This window comes from Phyllobates terribilis, unplaced genomic scaffold (genome assembly GCF_046119375.1).
Source record: "Phyllobates terribilis strain yellow unplaced genomic scaffold, ASM4611937v1 Scaffold_8__6_contigs__length_399053987, whole genome shotgun sequence".
Taxonomy (NCBI): Eukaryota; Metazoa; Chordata; class Amphibia; order Anura; family Dendrobatidae; genus Phyllobates; species Phyllobates terribilis.
In genome coordinates, this window is record NW_027362768.1 from 196,800,052 (window position 1) to 196,818,233 (window position 18,182).

Sequence of the window (18,182 nt, forward strand, 5' to 3'; positions counted from 1 at the left end):
ACTAAATAGGTCTTGGCTGCAATAGAAAAACATAGCCACAAGTGCTGCTGTTTCCCTGGAGGGGACACCGACGCTTCTGGGCAACTGAGACTTCATTAGTGAAGCTTGAATCCAGAAGCGAAGAACCATTAGCCGCCTTAGATCTAGAGATTTGCCCGATCCAGACAACTTCTACAGAAGTAGCGCACACGGCCAGGCAAATATTCATGGATGGAAAGGTTCGAGGGTAGTCATCGCTTGTAATCTTCAGCAGCGCAGCGCTCCTCTGCCTCTCGGCTTCCTGGTTTACAGGGGGCGGTGCCCTCCTGAAGATTGACAGTTCGGACCGCTGCATGGTGGCACCGCTGCTTTGCACTGTGCAGTCTCCCAAACAGCAGCCTCTGAGGAGCACAGGGACACAAAATCTGCCGGGATTGTGCTGCAGCGATCGGCCATCTGTGCTTACAGTGCTGTGTTGAAAACAGGAGCTCGTGGGCCCTGAGGTCGCCGCTCGTGGGCCCTGGGGTCGCCGCTCGTGGGCCCTGCAGAGTTGACCAGTAACCTAGATAATGAACATTAAGCAGTAAAATGAAAAATCTCTGTGAATGAGGGGAATTTTTAATAGAGCTAAAATTGCAGTATTGCTCGTTTTTACAAGATTGTTAGGATTTTAACCATTTTTGATGTTGAGAGAACCCCTTTATGGTGTCTGTACTGTGCAGCCCTGATGTCCCTAGAAATCTCACGTTCTTTCCATTTCTTCTCCCTATAGGGCTATAACAAGGCGGTGGACTGGTGGGCATTAGGGGTGTTAATCTATGAAATGGCAGCAGGTTATCCTCCATTTTTTGCTGATCAGCCCATTCAGATATACGAAAAAATAGTTTCAGGAAAGGTAAGTAAGGGGATGAGGTGTCAGCTGGATATTGTGGCTGAGGTCGTGTGTTTGTGGCCGTCTGGTGAATTGCAGGAATATCTTCTGGGAATAATCCCACCGGGGGGAGAGGAGTCTGATTATCGCCTCTTTTCTCTCGGCTTCAGGTACGGTTCCCATCCCACTTCAGCTCGGATCTGAAGGACTTACTAAGGAACTTACTGCAGGTAGATCTGACCAAGCGATACGGGAATCTGAAGAACGGGGTCAACGATATCAAGAACCACAAGTGGTTTGCCACTACGGACTGGATTGCAATCTACCAGAGAAAGGTAAAATCCACAAGGCGTCTTCTGTCACTGAGATAATGTCACCTCCATCTTTACTGCTGATCTTTTCTATTGCTGGAATTAAAAATGTTTCTAAATCATCTTTATGAAAGTAAAGGACGTCACCGTTTTGTGTATACAGCTCCAGCCTCCAGAGCGTGTCTCCATGGTTACAGGCTGCTTCGTCGGCGGGGCGCCCTCTGGTGCGTTTTTCGTCGGCGGGGCGGCCCTCTGGTGCATTTTTCGTCGGCGGGGCGGCCCTCTGGTGCGTTTTTCGCCGGCGGGGCGGCCCTCTGGTGCGTTTTTCGCCGGCGGGGCGCCCTCTGGTGCGTTTTTCGCCGGCGGGGCGCCCTCCAGTAATATGACGGCGCTGGTATCGCAGGCGGGAGAGCGCCATTTTCATGGTGTCTCTGCGCGCTGCTGTCAGGGCCAATTTCCCTGTATCCGGATAAGTCTCCGTTTTATGGGTCAGATTAATATTTATGAGAGTGAAGACGCTCATCCCGCCGGGGACCGCTGCCTCCGTGCCGGCCTCATGAATATTCATTACGTGCCTCGCTTCTTCTAGACGACTATGGGAGCCTCCTGACTATAAAGCTCCGGGGTCAGAAAAGAAGGAAATGCAATGGAGCAATGAGACCAAAGTCCACGCTCCGCGGCCCCCCGTACGGATTAACCATGTACCCGCCATTTATTAGAATGTATGTAATAACCTTTATGGTGAATTCAGCTCCAGTGAAGAACAATCTGTCTCCATGGTTACAGGCAAAGGAAGGGATGTGGTCGGTCCTGCAGCATTCAGTAGTCAGAAGTGAGGGATGGACACCTGACTGCAGGAGCCGATCATACCAGGTTGTTCATGGTCTGTAACCATGGTGACTCCTAGTTTGCCTTGGTGCTGTATACACAAAACGGCAGGAGATCAGTCGATGTGATTTCCTGCTTTGCTCTGTATATTCCGTGTATCGTTGCAGCGGTGACACTTTTCGATGTTCAGTTTGCTTGTGTTCTTTTTCTTGGTGGCACGTTTTTGGCTGGCGCCGCTGCCATCCGTGGGCGTCTGGGGGTGGCGTGCAATTCGCCTCCTCCCAAGATGAAGGCTTGTCATAAAGCACTGACTGCTGCCAATGGCAAAACGCTCCGCTCCAGGCCGACTGTAGAAAAGAGCTTCGGAAAAAGATGGGCAACGTAACGTGTATAACACTGATGGGGTGTGTGTAATATATATAATTTGTATATATACACAATTCTAACAGAGTTCCAGTGCGCGCTGATTGTATGGGCACCTCTTCTGTGCTACACACGGCCATGACGAGGTTAATAATATAGTGGGAACCTGCCGCTATACAGGTATAAGGCCGAGCTTCAGATACACCCAGGTGGCACCAGGTCAGCGCCGGTTTGTAGCAGGATTTACATAACACGGCGACCTGAACTTCCACCTTCGCCCGCGGACTTCGGCATCTGACCTGACAATCTACAGGAGCCAAGAAGGATTAGAGCCCAGGTCGTGGGACACTTTGGGGGTGAAGGCGCGTACAGTGGACTCTTCCATGTCGGTGCCACTCGGGTAGGTTTAGCTTGTTCTCTCCAGGACCTATGTGGTGGTGTCTGCAGTTTTGGGGGTGTATAACACATGATAATAGGGAGCCATGGCATCATGAGGCAGAGTCCATATTTGTGATGAGATAACAATCTGTGGCTTGTGTGTAACTCTGCTTCTCTGCTCTCGGTGCTGACGTTTACCTCTTTGTCCGTCTCTGCTCTCGGTGCTGACGTTTCCCTCTTTGTCCGTCTCGGTGCTGACGTTTCCCTCTTTGTCCGTCTCGGTGCTGACGTTTCCCTCTTTGTCCATCTCGGTGCTGACGTTTCCCTCTTTGTCCGTCTCGGTGCTGACGTTTCCCTCTTTGTCCGTCTCGGTGCTGACGTTTCCCTCTTTGTCCGTCTCGGTGCTGACGTTTCCCTCTTTGTCCGTCTCGGTGCTGACGTTTCCCTCTTTGTCCGTCTCGGTGCTGACGTTTCCCTCTTTGTCCGTCTCGGTGCTGACGTTTCCCTCTTTGTCCGTCTCGGTGCTGACGTTTCCCTCTTTGTCCGTCTCGGTGCTGACGTTTCCCTCTTTGTCCGTCTCGGTGCTGACGTTTCCCTCTTTGTCCGTCTCGGTGCTGACGTTTCCCTCTTTGTCCGTCTCGGTGCTGACGTTTCCCTCTTTGTCCGTCTCGGTGCTGACCTTTCCCTCTTTGTCCGTCTCGGTGCTGACCTTTCCCTCTTTGTCCGTCTCGGTGCTGACCTTTCCCTCTTTGTCCGTCTCGGTGCTGACCTTTCCCTCTTTGTCCGTCTCGGTGCTGACCTTTCCCTCTTTGTCCGTCTCGGTGCTGACCTTTCCCTCTTTGTCCGTCTCGGTGCTGACCTTTCCCTCTTTGTCCGTCTCTGCTCTCGGTGCTGACGTTTCCCTCTTTGTCCGTCTCTGCTCTCGGTGCTGACGTTTCCCTCTTTGTCCGTCTCTGCTCTCGTTGCTGACGTTTCCCTCTTTGTCCGTCTCTGCTCTCGGTGCTGACGTTTCCCTCTTTGTCCGTCTCGGTGCTGACGTTTCCCTCTTTGTCCGTCTCGGTGCTGACGTTTCCCTCTTTGTCCGTCTCGGTGCTGACGTTTCCCTCTTTGTCCGTCTCGGTGCTGACGTTTCCCTCTTTGTCCGTCTCGGTGCTGACGTTTCCCTCTTTGTCCGTCTCGGTGCTGACGTTTCCCTCTTTGTCCGTCTCGGTGCTGACGTTTCCCTCTTTGTCCGTCTCGGTGCTGACGTTTCCCTCTTTGTCCGTCTCGGTGCTGACGTTTCCCTCTTTGTCCGTCTCGGTGCTGACGTTTCCCTCTTTGTCCGTCTCGGTGCTGACGTTTCCCTCTTTGTCCGTCTCGGTGCTGACGTTTCCCTCTTTGTCCGTCTCGGTGCTGACGTTTCCCTCTTTGTCCGTCTCGGTGCTGACGTTTCCCTCTTTGTCCGTCTCGGTGCTGACGTTTCCCTCTTTGTCCGTCTCGGTGCTGACGTTTCCCTCTTTGTCCGTCTCGGTGCTGACGTTTCCCTCTTTGTCCGTCTCGGTGCTGACGTTTCCCTCTTTGTCCGTCTCGGTGCTGACGTTTCCCTCTTTGTCCGTCTCGGTGCTGACGTTTCCCTCTTTGTCCGTCTCGGTGCTGACGTTTCCCTCTTTGTCCGTCTCGGTGCTGACGTTTCCCTCTTTGTCCGTCTCGGTGCTGACGTTTCCCTCTTTGTCCGTCTCGGTGCTGACGTTTCCCTCTTTGTCCGTCTCGGTGCTGACGTTTCCCTCTTTGTCCGTCTCGGTGCTGACGTTTCCCTCTTTGTCCGTCTCGGTGCTGACGTTTCCCTCTTTGTCCGTCTCGGTGCTGACGTTTCCCTCTTTGTCCGTCTCGGTGCTGACGTTTCCCTCTTTGTCCGTCTCGGTGCTGACGTTTCCCTCTTTGTCCGTCTCGGTGCTGACGTTTCCCTCTTTGTCCGTCTCGGTGCTGACGTTTCCCTCTTTGTCCGTCTCGGTGCTGACGTTTCCCTCTTTGTCCGTCTCGGTGCTGACGTTTCCCTCTTTGTCCGTCTCGGTGCTGACCTTTCCCTCTTTGTCCGTCTCGGTGCTGACCTTTCCCTCTTTGTCCGTCTCGGTGCTGACCTTTCCCTCTTTGTCCGTCTCGGTGCTGACCTTTCCCTCTTTGTCCGTCTCGGTGCTGACCTTTCCCTCTTTGTCCGTCTCTGCTCTCGGTGCTGACGTTTCCCCTTTTGTCCGTCTCTGCTCTCGGTGCTGACGTTTCCCTCTTTGTCCGTCTCTGCTCTCGGTGCTGACGTTTCCCCTTTTGTTCATCAGGTGGAAGCTCCGTTCATACCAAAGTGTCGAGGCCCCGGAGACACCAGCAACTTTGACGACTACGAGGAGGAGGACATCCGCGTGTCTCTCACTGAGAAATGTGCAAAAGAATTTGCTGACTTTTAGGATGGAAGCGCGTTAGGACGAGAACGCCATCAGGGCTCACATCGGGATCTTTGCACTCTGTTTTTCAGATGGGGTGGAGCTGACACCATCTTACGTCGAGAGTTACCTAGTTCCTTCATTCCGCAAAGCTGACTGAAGTCTAGAGCGCCATCTTCCATGCGTGCAGTTTGCACCGACCCAGTTACCCCGGCACGGCAGAGCAGCGGGGGCTGTAACGCAGAATACTAGACCACTTATCTTGTTTTGGTTTCTCCTGTTTTCCGTTCTGCGTCCCATCTGTCGGTTTCTCCATCCACCTCCGCACCGTTTTTAAGTAGTATTTTACCCATTTACACTCCCTTTTACTTTGACCGTGTGTTGTGTGACTGCTACGGGAGATGTTGCACTTAGTGTAGAATGCAGAGCCGTCGCCTCCAGTCTGTGCCACTGTCAAAAAGGAAAGATTACAGAGACTTTTTTTTTTCTTTTTTGTTTCCTGCTCGCTGCAGGTTCAGGTTACTTTTTTTATTAATTGGTCAGGAACTTTCTTTGTGTAAAAAATAATACCGTCTAGGGTCATACATGTACCGAAGGTAACCTTCATCACGAGATTGGCCAATGATCGCGTAGATCCAAATTGGAGTGCAACATTGTTAGCTCGACCCCCTTCCCCGTGCCTTTTGGGTTTTGTTTTTCATGTGCCACTTTCCCTTTTTACGCACTTATTTGTTTCTTCCTTAATACTTTGGCAGAATCTCCTCGTTACCTGACAAGGCAGTATAGCGATCGCACGTCTCCGGTGTGGACCACGTCACTGAATCTTCAGGTTGGGGTTTTTATTGTTATCACGCCGCCTGCTTTATTAAAATTCCCTTTTTTTTTTTTTAAATGGAACAAAATGAATTGTGACGACACGATAAACACTTTCCACTTTCACGGGATGTAATTTTGTATTCTCATTTAATCTAACTTTTTTTTATTTTTTTTTTTTTTACACATAAACCAAAAACGACTGATAATTATGCGCCAATAGCAGTCAGGAAAAAAGTGTTCCAACATTTCACCTCCGTTGCGATACCGGTCAGTATGTCCCCATTAGATGTTGCTGCCACATTTTATTTTGGTATACTATATTAGTAAATTGAGGGTAAAGTGCTGTCAGCAACCGCGCGGCGTCCCCCCGAGGAGGCAGAGGCTTCACGCTGCCGGAGCAAGTGAAGATTTTATTTTTTACTTTTTTTTTTAATTTTTTTTGGGGGCTGGTGTAAATCGGACTCGCGCTGTTTCGCGGCGAGGCGGCTGTACAGGGGGTGTTTTTTGTTTAGGACTCGCGCTGCCTTCTGTGTAAATTATTATTTTTTTTTATCCCCCCTCTCCCACCAGATGAAGCGTCTCCACGTCCCCCCACCACGTTATGGTTTTTTGCTTGTCCATATAAATCTCTTGTTTGTACACGTCTACATTATATATAAATATATATATATATATATATATATATTATCTCAGTGACCTGTCTTACAACAGCACAGCGTTTCCAATAAACTCGTCTCCTTTTCTGACCCATCTCCATGCACAACGAGGATGAATTGTTTCTATCTGGAGATGTCCGCACGCGTCTCCCATCTGTTGTATTCGTTTCAATGCTGGGAGAGATTCCACCGGCTGCTTTCTTCTAAATATGTCCAGAGCGGCGGCCTGTGACTCCTCCTGTCTTTGGGGAACCACAGGTCCCAGCACGTCCTGACAGCATCAGGTGCTTCTGGGTCATGTAGTTACTCAGGAGCACTCGCAGGTGTATCTCTTGCCTGTCGGAGGCCGGCTGATGGAGCAGATTGCCCATGGGCCAGTACCACCAGTGGCGAGGAGGGGTCAGGACGGCTCCAGGCGGCCGCTGCCTTATTGCACAGGGGTCAGATACACTTCATGATGAGCTTTTATTACCGGAGATGTGTTTTACGTCTTTGGGTTGGCGAGCGGGTGTTTTTGGTTTTTTTTTGCACAGTTACAAGACGGCCGAGGAGCGTCTCCGTCTTTCTCCACTCTCTTACGTTATGTGCAAAGGGGGGAAAAAAAAAAAAAGTTTCAGATACTTTGCTGTAGCAAATTTTATGTAACAAAATCTATATATACGTCACAATAAATCTAAAAATTCTTTGTATGAAAAAAACAAACAACAATATCTTCTGTATTTCATTTGGACTGAGGATGGCGCCGTCTTCCCCCATTGCTTTATATGGGGGCTGGGTTGTCATTCATGAACTTTTTCAAAAAGATTTTCCTAAATGCTGGAGATCGCCGCTGTCGCAGGGGGCCGCTGTCGCAGGGGGCTGCTATCGAGATGATAACTGCAAGTGCCGGACTCCACTGTGGGGACTTCTGCCATCAAAGGGGCATCGCAGAATCCGCTGCCCCCCCTACATGGTGCATTCTGCAGACTGTTATAACCGCTATTTAAAGGGGCTTTCTGACTTTTTTTGGGGGAGAGGGTGGGCTTTGAAATCCATAAACTGAGGCCTAGTCACATGGTTCCCCCCCTACATCCAGCACAGGCTGCTCCACAGACTCCAGCATCAATGTCTTCTCCATTCAGAAGTCGACTCCGATCACAGGCTGCAGCGGTCGGGTGACCATGACATTTGTTCTTTTAGTCACCCGACCGCCGCTGCGATCCTGTAGAGTTCCGAATATAGACGACATCACTTCTTCTATCCATACAGTCCGTGTCACAACGGCTGTGGGATCGCTTTTGATTCTCGTCTGATATTGCAATGAGCTTATATGGAGGCGAGCTGTGGGGGGTTTCTGACGATCCAGCACCTTTTGGGGGATCTGCAATTGGCGCCCACAAACTATTCCAGCAAAATATGCGCTGCCAAAAAGCGTCTCCCCTTCTGCACTCCTCCCTGCACACAGTAATATCTCACCTTGTCTGGGGAAATTGTGGCTCCATTTTCTCCCAACACTGTGAAAATTAAAGATTTGGGACATTAACACTTTAGTGTAGAACATTTTTTTTTTACCATTTCCCCTTTCATTATTGTAACAAACTTTCCTGAATTCAGGTTTGAAGACTTTCATGGGGGGGGGAGTTTTAAGATGGGGGTCACTCATGGTTTTTGTTTTGTTTTTTAATATAAACTCTGTAAAGTTTTGTACATTTTTCTTAAAAGTTTGACGCCATTTTACTTTTCTTTTAAAGCCCAAAATAAATAAATTGATGGACATTTGAGAATTAGACACGGGGGGGGAAACGTGAGTTGGTAAATATTTTGCGTCACGATCGGGTTTAAAAGGGCGTAAAAATTCTAAATGTTCTAAGTTTCTGAGTTACTGATAAATATGGAACATATTAAAATTTAGAAACAAAGTGTCACCGACCATCAGTGTCCGAATCCCGTGGGATGTGGAGACGCTGCGGACTCGTTACCACATGGAGAGACAGATCTGAGAAATGGGGCTCTGCCGCAGGAAGGGTTAATATTGGGGGCATAGTCAGTGTGCGTGAGCCTAGTGATTATTGTGGTGGATTCGGCTCCTGGGCTCCATTACCCAATAGCTGCACCTACACAATGGTGGGCGCCAGATCTCCCAGTCATGCTCCTCTCTCTACTATTGGCCTTCCTGTGACAGTCGGGTCAATATTAAAACAAGGCAACTGAAGGGGGCGTCATTACTTCTTATAGGACCTGTCACAAGTGCCCGGCTTTACGCTCCTGTTATTCCGCTGCTCCCCTGCAGGTTCAGGGTTTTTATTTTATATCTGTGTTTCAGTTCCAGAAACCTGTATTGCACTCAATATGCTCATTTTACTGTCTGTATTGTATGTGTATTTAAGCTGCTCTCATTGTTACCCTGTGATCACAGACCCCAATAAAAATTAGCACCAAGTATACAAGTTACCCCCCCCCCCCAATATCACGGGAGTAAAAAAAAAAACTGGAGCAGCGGGACTAAAATGAGAGAAGAACTGCACTTCTACCTGCTGTCAGGTCTGCTTTAAGGGGCATTATTACTGCTTTGTTATAGGGATAGACCCTTCATTATTACGTTATGTAGGGGGCGCTCACGCCTTCAAAGGGCACAAGTAGGGACGGTGTGAAGCGAAATGTAGCGGATGATCTGCGGCTGGAAGAAGTTGTCACGACGGTCTGGGCCAACCAGGAAAAGTGAAACATCGTAATCCGTGACGTCTGCCGAGGCGCCCCCCTATAATCAGTGTGCCTACAATATGTAGCTGTAAACATTTATTACCTGGTTCCCCCCCCGCTGTGTCCCTATTACCCCACCCTTCCTGTAATAGGGTGGATGAAGCTGCACAACCCTTTTGGATCAGAGAGGAGGCTGCGGGTATTGCAGTTATTCCTAGATCCCTGAAGTCTGACAGACGTTCTCATCACCATTTGCTTCGTGCGGAGAGTGGGAGTGATCTCTATACGGTGCGGGCCGACGCCAGCACCATTGTGCTACGAGGGGGGAAGAAAAAAAAAACGGAAGAGCGGAAATACGGTGTACACTCCACCTAGGGCGTGGTCCTGTACACGCTCCCAGTTATCTGACTAGGGTATGGTACCTGGTGTCACAGAGCGGTCCCCGTCACTTCGATAGGACTAAACTGCTCCAAGCTGTAATACAAGATGCAGCCACCACTGTCAGGAGGGCGCTCTACTTCGGGGAAACAAAGGGGGCACAATGTGCACAATCTCCTGATTGGGGGGCGGGGGGGGCGCAATGATATTCCCGGTCTATTCTATGGAAAGGTCATCAATTCTGTAGAGACTGAGAACCCCCTTTACGCCACATCCCCACGTCGCATAAACCCGTTTTGTGCGATTAACAGTAGAAGTAAACTGGATGTGATTTCATCAGAGCTGCTGCCCTCTACCCCCTCTGCTACTAGAGGGGGATCACAAGCCAGGACCCCCCACATCCTATACGATGTGAGGCCCCCACGCTGCAGACTTCATTACTAACTACGCAATAAATTGGTGAGAAATCAGTGCCACATGGAACTCTGCGACGCCAAGAAATCCACAGAAAATCTGCTGTGCCAGCCTGAGTGACGCGATCGGGGTCTCCGCGACGCGCCGCCATCGTGCTGGGGGCTTTTCCTGCTCCATTGTACATTGGTAGCGCAGAATCAGCCTGAAGAATCGCAGAGTGTTCGCACAGAGAGGATGGGCACGGAGAGGATGGGCACGGAGATTTCTATTGTAAAACCAGTTTACTTTTCAGGTTTTAAACACTGCCTGGTGGGAAAAAAAAGTGCATGTGACGGCATGGAATCCACTCCAATCTGGGCATTGTCCAATCAGAAGGCTGCAAAAAAACTCTATACCCACTTAAAGCACCAAAAAGTTGCATTTCTTGCCATGGTTTCCACGAGAAAACATTTTAGTTTTTGAAAAAAACTCTGCTCATTCACTGAGGCCTCGTTCACACCAGTGGATTTTGGGCGTGTTGGCTCCCATTGAGTTCTGTGGTCACATCTCATCTGAAGACACTAATGCACACTGTGGGGTTTTCACACAGACACTGAGTCCGTGTAGAAATCCGCTCATCTGAACGAGCTCACAGCCGCGTGACTCCTTTTTTTCTCATTGATCAGTGTAAGTGAACGGCTCGTTCAGATCAGAGGATTTCTACTTTTTCTTGCGTGAAGAAAAAACACAGTGTGTGAGTCAGGCTCGTCCCAAAACTCAATGGGTGCGTTAATCTTTGACATCATTGCTAAGGTCACACAGGGCTATTCGGCTATGTTGAGTTTTTCTCCTCTCGGGGACTGACAAGTTCTACGTTGTCCCACTCGTTCGCTGCGTTGTCCCCCCCGTCCGTTGCAGTGTCGTCGTCCCCTCATCCACTGCGTGGTCCACGTATCCTCTGCAGTGTCCCTCCATCGGCTGCAATTGTCCCCCCATCCTCTGCAGTGTCCCCCCCCCCATCCTCTGCAGTGTCCCGTCCCCCCATCCTCTGCAGTGTCCCCCCCCGTCCTCTGCAGTGTCCTCCACCCCCCGTCCTCTGCAGTGTCCTCCACCCCTCCCGTCCTCTGCAGTGTCCCCCCCTCCGTCCTCTGCTGTGTCTTCCCCCCCCTGTCCTCTGCAGTGTCTCCCCCTCCCGTCCTCTGCATTGTCTCCCCCCCGTCCTCTGCAGTGTCGTCGTCCCCCCGTCCTCTGCAGTGTCGTCCTCCACACACCCCCGTCCTCTGCAGTGTCGTCCTCCACACACCCCCCGTCCTCTGCAGTGTCCTCCACACACACCCCGTCCTCTGCAGTGTCCTCCACACACCCCCCCTCCGTCCTCTGCAGTGTCGTCCTCCCCCTCCCCCCGTCCTCTGCAGTGTCCTCCACACACCCCCCGTCCTCTGCAGTGTCCTCCACACCCCCCCCCTCCGTCCTCTGCAGTGTCGTCCTCCCCCTCCCCCCGTCCTCTGCAGTGTCGTCGTCCCCCCCCCCCCCCCCGTCCTCTGCATTTCTGAAAAGGAACATCATACCAACAGTAAAATATGGTGGTGGTAGTGTGATGGTCTGGGGCTGTTTTGCTGCTTCAGGGCCTGGAAGACTTGCTGTAGTAAATGGAATCATGAATTTTGCTGTCTACAAAAAAATCCTGAAGGAGAATGTCCGGCCATCTGTTCATGACCTCAAGTTGAAGTACACTTGGGTTATGCAGCAGGACAATGATCCAAAACACACCAGCAAGTCTGACTGGCTCAGGAAAAACATAATCAAGAGTTTGGAGTGGCCTAGTCAAAGTCCTGACCTTAATACGATTGAGATGCTGTGGCCGGACCTTAAAAAGGCGTTTCATGCTTGGAAACCCTCAATGTGGCTGAATTACAACAATTCTGCAAAGATGAGCGGCCAAAATTCCTCCAGAGCGTTAGAAAGACTCATTGCCAGTAATCGCAAACACTTGATTGCAGTTGTTGCTGCTAAGGGCCCAACCAGTTATTGGGTTTAGGCGGCAATCACTTTTTCACACAGGGCCCTGTAGGTTTGGATTTCTTTTTCCCTTAATAATAAAGAGCTTTTGTTTAAACACTGCATTTTGTGGTTATTTGTGTTATCTTTGTCTAATATTTAAATTTGTTTTGTGATCTGAAACATTTAAGTGACAAACCTGCAAAAGAATAAGAAATCAGGAAAGGGGCAAACACATTTTCACACCACTGTGTATGGAGGCACAGAGGGTTCACTATTACTATAGAGGCACAATGAGGACACAATTCCTATACGGAGGCATAGAGGGGTCATTACTACTATATGGAAGCATAGAGGGCTCATTATTACTATATAAAGGCACATAGGGGTCACTATTACTTTACAGAGGCACAATGATGACACAAGTCCTATTTAAAGACACAGAGGAGGCGCTAGTACTATACTGAGGCACAGACGGGGAACTGTAACTGTATGGAGGCCAGGAGGGTGCAATACAATGTAGAAGTACAAAGAGGACATCAGTCCTATATAGAGGCATATAGGGGACATTATTACTATATGGGGCACTTTAGGGAGTACTATTACTATATAGATATATAATGGGGGAATTATTACCGTATGGAGGTACACAGGGACCATTATTACCATGTGGAGGCACAGAGAGGCCATTATTACCATGTGGAGGCACAGAGGAGCCATTATTACCGTGTGGAGGCACAGAGGAGCCATTATTACCATGTGGAGGCGCAGAGGAGCCATTATTACCATGTGGAGGAGCAGAGGAGCCATTATTACCGTGTGGAGGCGCAGAGGAGCCATTATTACCGTGTGGAGGCGCAGAGGAGCCATTATTACCGTGTGGAGGCACAGAGAGGCCATTATTACCGTGTGGAGGCACAGAGGGGCCATTATTACCGTGTGGAGGCACAGAGGGGCCATTATTACCGTGTGGAGGCACAGAGGGGCCATTATTACCGTGTGGAGGCACAGAGGGGCCATTCTTACCGTGGGGAGGCACAGAGGGGCCATTCTTACCGTGTGGAGGCACAGAGGAACCATTCTTACCGTGTGGAGGCACAGAGGGGCCATTCTTACCGTGTGGAGGCACAGAGGGGCCATTCTTACCGTGTGGAGGCACAGAGGGGCCATTCTTACCGTGTGGAGGCACAGAGGAGCCATTCTTACCGTGTGAAGGCACAGAGGGGCCATTCTTACCGTGTGGAGGCACAGAGAGGCCATTATTACCGTGTGGAGGCACAGAGAGGCCATTCTTACCGTGTAGAGGCACAGAGGAGCCATTATTACCGTGTGGAGGCACAGAGAGGCCATTCTTACCGTGTGGAGGCACAGAGAGGCCATTCTTACCGTGTGGAGGCACAGAGGGGCCATTCTTACCGTGTGGAGGCACAGAGGGGCCATTCTTACCGTGTGGAGGCACAGAGGGGCCATTCTTACCGTGTGGAGGCACAGAGAGGCCATTGTTACCGTGTGGAGGCACAGAGAGGCCATTGTTACCGTGTGGAGGCAGAGAGGCCATTATTACCGTGTGGAGGCACAGAGAGGCCATTGTTACCGTGTGGAGGCACAGAAGGGGCACTTTTATTATATAGCGGCACAGTGGGGACACTGTTACTACATGGGATACCCTCACTGTATTGGTCAGAGGGCAACATTACTGTCTATGGAAGGTGATTGCAATATCACACCACAATAACCTGGAGGAAGAGCCGATTGTACAGATTTAGTAACAAATCTTTATTGAAAACTATTAAAAACAGAATCAGACTTGAGATTTATAATTAGTATAATGCAGCCGGGCGTCCATAATGCGCGGCTGACGGAGGCAATAATTCCCATTGTATAGATGATCCTATATGGTAATCATATAGTGGTGAGCCGGCATTATCCGGCAAGGCCAGAAGGAGCGGTGCGAATACAAACCTCTGAGCAGAGAGCAGATGTAAACCCCAATGAAGGAAAAGGATATAATAGTGTCGTCCGATGGCACCAAGGGTGTAATATAGAGATAATAAGACGGGCAGCGCTACAGAGTAAAGAACAGAGACGAGCGTATTAATAAGGAGAAGAAGCGAGGAGCTGACCCGCAATGCCGCCGCTTATGGAGACCACCGCCACACGGGTCTCCGTCACTTCCTTTGGCGGCGTTCACACAGAGCAGGGAAGGATGGGATTTTATAGTTTTCAGGCTGGTGCGTTATAAGAGCATGATGGGTGTAAATGACGCAAATAAATGTCCGTCTGAACATCGGTGCATACACGACTGTGACCTCCATGTAGAAAGGGCGTCCGCCATCACTCATGTGACGGCTTCAGCATGGCCAACTCACGTCTCCCGGAAGATACTGGACGCCCGCTCCACCAATGCAGTGGAGATAGGAAGGCCGAGGATGGCAGCCGCAGGGAATGTGCTCCGGCACAGCAGATGATAGTGCTGGAGATGAAAGTAGGAAAACATCCAGCTAAGGGTAAGAACGGAGTCTGACCAGATCGTTACAGGGAATCTGTCAGCAGATTTTGCTACATAATCTGAAAGCAGCATGATGTATGGGCAGAGACCCCTGATTCTAGTGTTATGTCACTTACTGGGCTGCTTGCTGCAGTTTTGATACAATCACAGTTTTCTCTGCTGTAGATGTAGCAGTGCTCTGAATGCTGAGCTGAGTATAACCCCGCCCACACCCCTGATTGGCTGCTTTCTGTGTTGTGTTGGATGCTTTCTGCCCATGTGCAGTGTACACAGGAGCTTGTCCTTCACCCCGCCAGGGTCCGCCAAAACCCTAGCAGAGAGGCAAGAAGACAAAGTGACCTTGACTATCTAGAGCAGGGATGTCAAACTCAAATACAGATAGGGCCAAAACAAAAAAACTTGGACAAAGTTGCCGGCCAGCCTTGATACCTATTAACAGACCTCCACACAGCCTAATGGGCCCCACATAGTGCTCCATACAGTATAATGGGCCCCACATAGCCCTCCATACAGTATAATGGCCCCACATAGTGCTCCATACAGTATAATGGGCCCCACATAGTCCTCCATACAGTATAATGGGCCCCACATAGTCCTCCATACAGAATAATGGGCCCCACATAGTGCTCCATACAGTATAATGGGCCCCACATAGTCCTCCATACAGAATAATAGGCCCCACATAGTGCTCCATACAGTATAATGGGCCCCACATAGTGCTCCATACAGTATAATGGGCCCCACATAGCCCTCCATACAGTATAATGGGCCCCACAAAGTGCTCCATACAGTATAATGGGCCCCACATAGTCCTCCATACAGAATAATGGGCCCCACATAGTCCTCCATACAGTATAATGGGCCCCACATAGTCCTCCATACAGAATAATGGGCCCCACATAGTGCTCCATACAGTATAATGGGCCCCACATAGTGCTCCATACAGTATAATGGGCCCCACATAGCCCTCCATACAGTATAATGGCCCCACATAGTGCTCCATACAGTATAATGGGCCCCACATAGTCCTCCATACAGTATAATGGGCCCCACATAGTCCTCCATACAGTATAATGGCCCCACATAGTCCTCCATACAGTATAATGGGCCCCACATAGTCCTCCATACAGTATAATGGGCCCCACATAGTCCTCCACACAGCCTAATGGGCCCCACATAGAACTCCATACAGTATAATGGGCCCCACATAGTGCTCCATACAGTATAATGGGCCCCACATAGTGCTCCATACAGTATAATGGGCCCCACATAGTCCTCCATACAGAATAATGGGCCCCACATAGTGCTCCATACAGTATAATGGGCCCCACATAGTGCTCCATACAGTATAATGGGCCCCACATACTCCTCCATACAGAATAATGGCCCCACATAGTCCTCCATACAGTATAATGGCCCCACATAGTCCTCCATACAGTATAATGGGCCCCACATAGTCCTCCATACAGTATAATGGCTCCACATAGTGCTCCATACAGTATAATGGCCCCACATAGTCCTCCATACAGTATAATGGGCCCCACATAGTCCTCCATACAGTATAATGGCCCCACATAGTCCTCCATACAGTATAATGGGCCCAACATAGTCCTCCATACAGTATAATGGGCCCCACATAGTCCTCCATACAGTATAATGGCCCCACATAGCCCTCCATACAGTATAATGGGCACCACATAGTTCTCCATACAGTATAATGGCCCAACATAGTCCTCCATACAGTATAATGGGCCCCACATAGTCCTCTATACAGTATAATGGGGCATCACATAGTCCTCAATACAGTATAATGGCCCCACATAGTCCTCCATAAAGTATAATGGGCCCCACATAGAACTACATACAGTATAATGGGCCCCACATAGTCCTCCATACAGTATAATGGGCCCCACATAGTCCTCCATACAGTATAATGGCCCCACATAGTCCTCCATACAGTATAATGGGCCCCATATAGAACTCCATACAGTATAATGGGCCCCACATAGTCCTCCATACAGTATAATGGGCCCCACATAGTCCTTCATACAGTGTAATGGGCCGCACATAGTCCTCCACACAGTATAATGGGCCCCACATAGTTCTCCATACAGTATAATGGGCCCCACATAGTCCTCCATACAATATAATGGGCCCCATATAGACCTCCATACAGTATAATGGGCCCCACATAGTCCTCCATACAGTATAAAGGGCCCCACATAGTGCTCCATACAGAATAATGGCCCTACATAGTCCTCCATACAGTATAATGGGCCCCACATAGTCCTCCATACAGTATAATGGCCCCACATAGTCTTTCATACAGTATAATGGCCCCACATAGTCCTTCATACAGTATAATGGCCCGACATAGTCCTCCATACAGAATAACGGCCCTACATAGTCCTCCATACAGAATAATGGGCCCCACATACTCCTCCATACAGTATAATGGGCCCCACATAGTCCTCCATACAGTATAAAGGGCCCCACATAGTGCTCCATACAGAATAATGGCCCTACATAGTCCTCCATACAGTATAATGGGCCCCACATAGTCCTCCATACAGTATAATGGCCCCACATAGTCTTTCATACAGTATAATGGCCCCACATAGTGCTCCATACAGTATAATGGCCACACATAGTCCTCCATACAGAATAATGGGCCCCACATAGTCCTCCATACAGTATAATGGCCCCACATAGTCCTCCATACAGTATAATGGCCCTACATAGTGCTCCATACAGTATAATGGCCACACATAGTCCTCCATACAGAATAATGGCCCTACATAGTGCTCCATACAGTATAATGGCCACACATAGTCCTCAATACAGTATAATGGGCCCACATATTTCTCCATACTGTATAAAGGACCCCACATAGTCCTCCATACAGTATAATGGCCCCACATAGTCCTCCATACAGTATAATGGCCCCACATAGTCCTCCATACAGTATAATGCGCCCCACATAGTCCTCCATACAGTATAATGGACCCCACATAGTCCTCCATACAGTATAATGGCCACACATAGTCCTCAATACAGTATAATGGCCCCCATATAGTCCTCCATACAGAATAATGGCCCCACATAGTTCTCCATACAGTATAATGGCCCCACATAGTCCTCCATACAGTATAATGGCCTCAAATAGTCCTCCATAATGTATAATGGGCCGCACATAGTCCTGAATACAGAACAGTGGGCCCCACATTGTCTTCCATACAGTATAACGGGCCCCACATAGTCCTCCATACAGTATAACGGGCCCCACATAGTCCTCCATACAGTATAATGGGCCCCAAATAGTGCTCCATACAGAAAAATGGGCCCCACATTGTCCTCCATACAGTATAATGGGCCCCACATACTCCTCCATACAGTATAATGGGCCCACATAGTCCTCCATACAGTATAATGGCCCCACATAGTCCTCCATACAGTATAATGGGCCCCAAATAGTCCTCCATACAGTATAATGGACCCCACATAGTCCTCCATACAGTATAATGGGCCCCAAATAGTCCTCCATACAGAATAAAGGGTCCACATAGTCATTCAAACAGTATAATAGACCCCACATAGAGCTCCATACAGTAT

General features: G+C 49.5%; 2 protein-coding genes across 4 annotated transcripts in view; both read left to right on the forward strand.

Annotated features, from left to right (window-relative positions):
• PRKACB (protein kinase cAMP-activated catalytic subunit beta) overlaps nt 1-6,635 on the forward strand; it is a 46,585-nt gene extending 39,950 nt beyond the window's left edge. For all 3 annotated transcript variants that reach the window (XM_073643992.1, XM_073643991.1, XM_073643993.1), the window contains exons 8-10: nt 752-874; nt 1,021-1,185; nt 5,040-6,635. In XM_073643992.1, the coding sequence (XP_073500093.1) occupies nt 752-874; nt 1,021-1,185; nt 5,040-5,165 (414 nt within the window). In that variant the 3' untranslated portion in view covers nt 5,166-6,635. The remainder of the gene's footprint in view (nt 1-751; nt 875-1,020; nt 1,186-5,039) is intronic.
• DNASE2B (deoxyribonuclease 2 beta) overlaps nt 1-18,182 on the forward strand; it is a 326,043-nt gene that overhangs the window by 196,940 nt on the left and 110,921 nt on the right. The window lies entirely within an intron of this gene.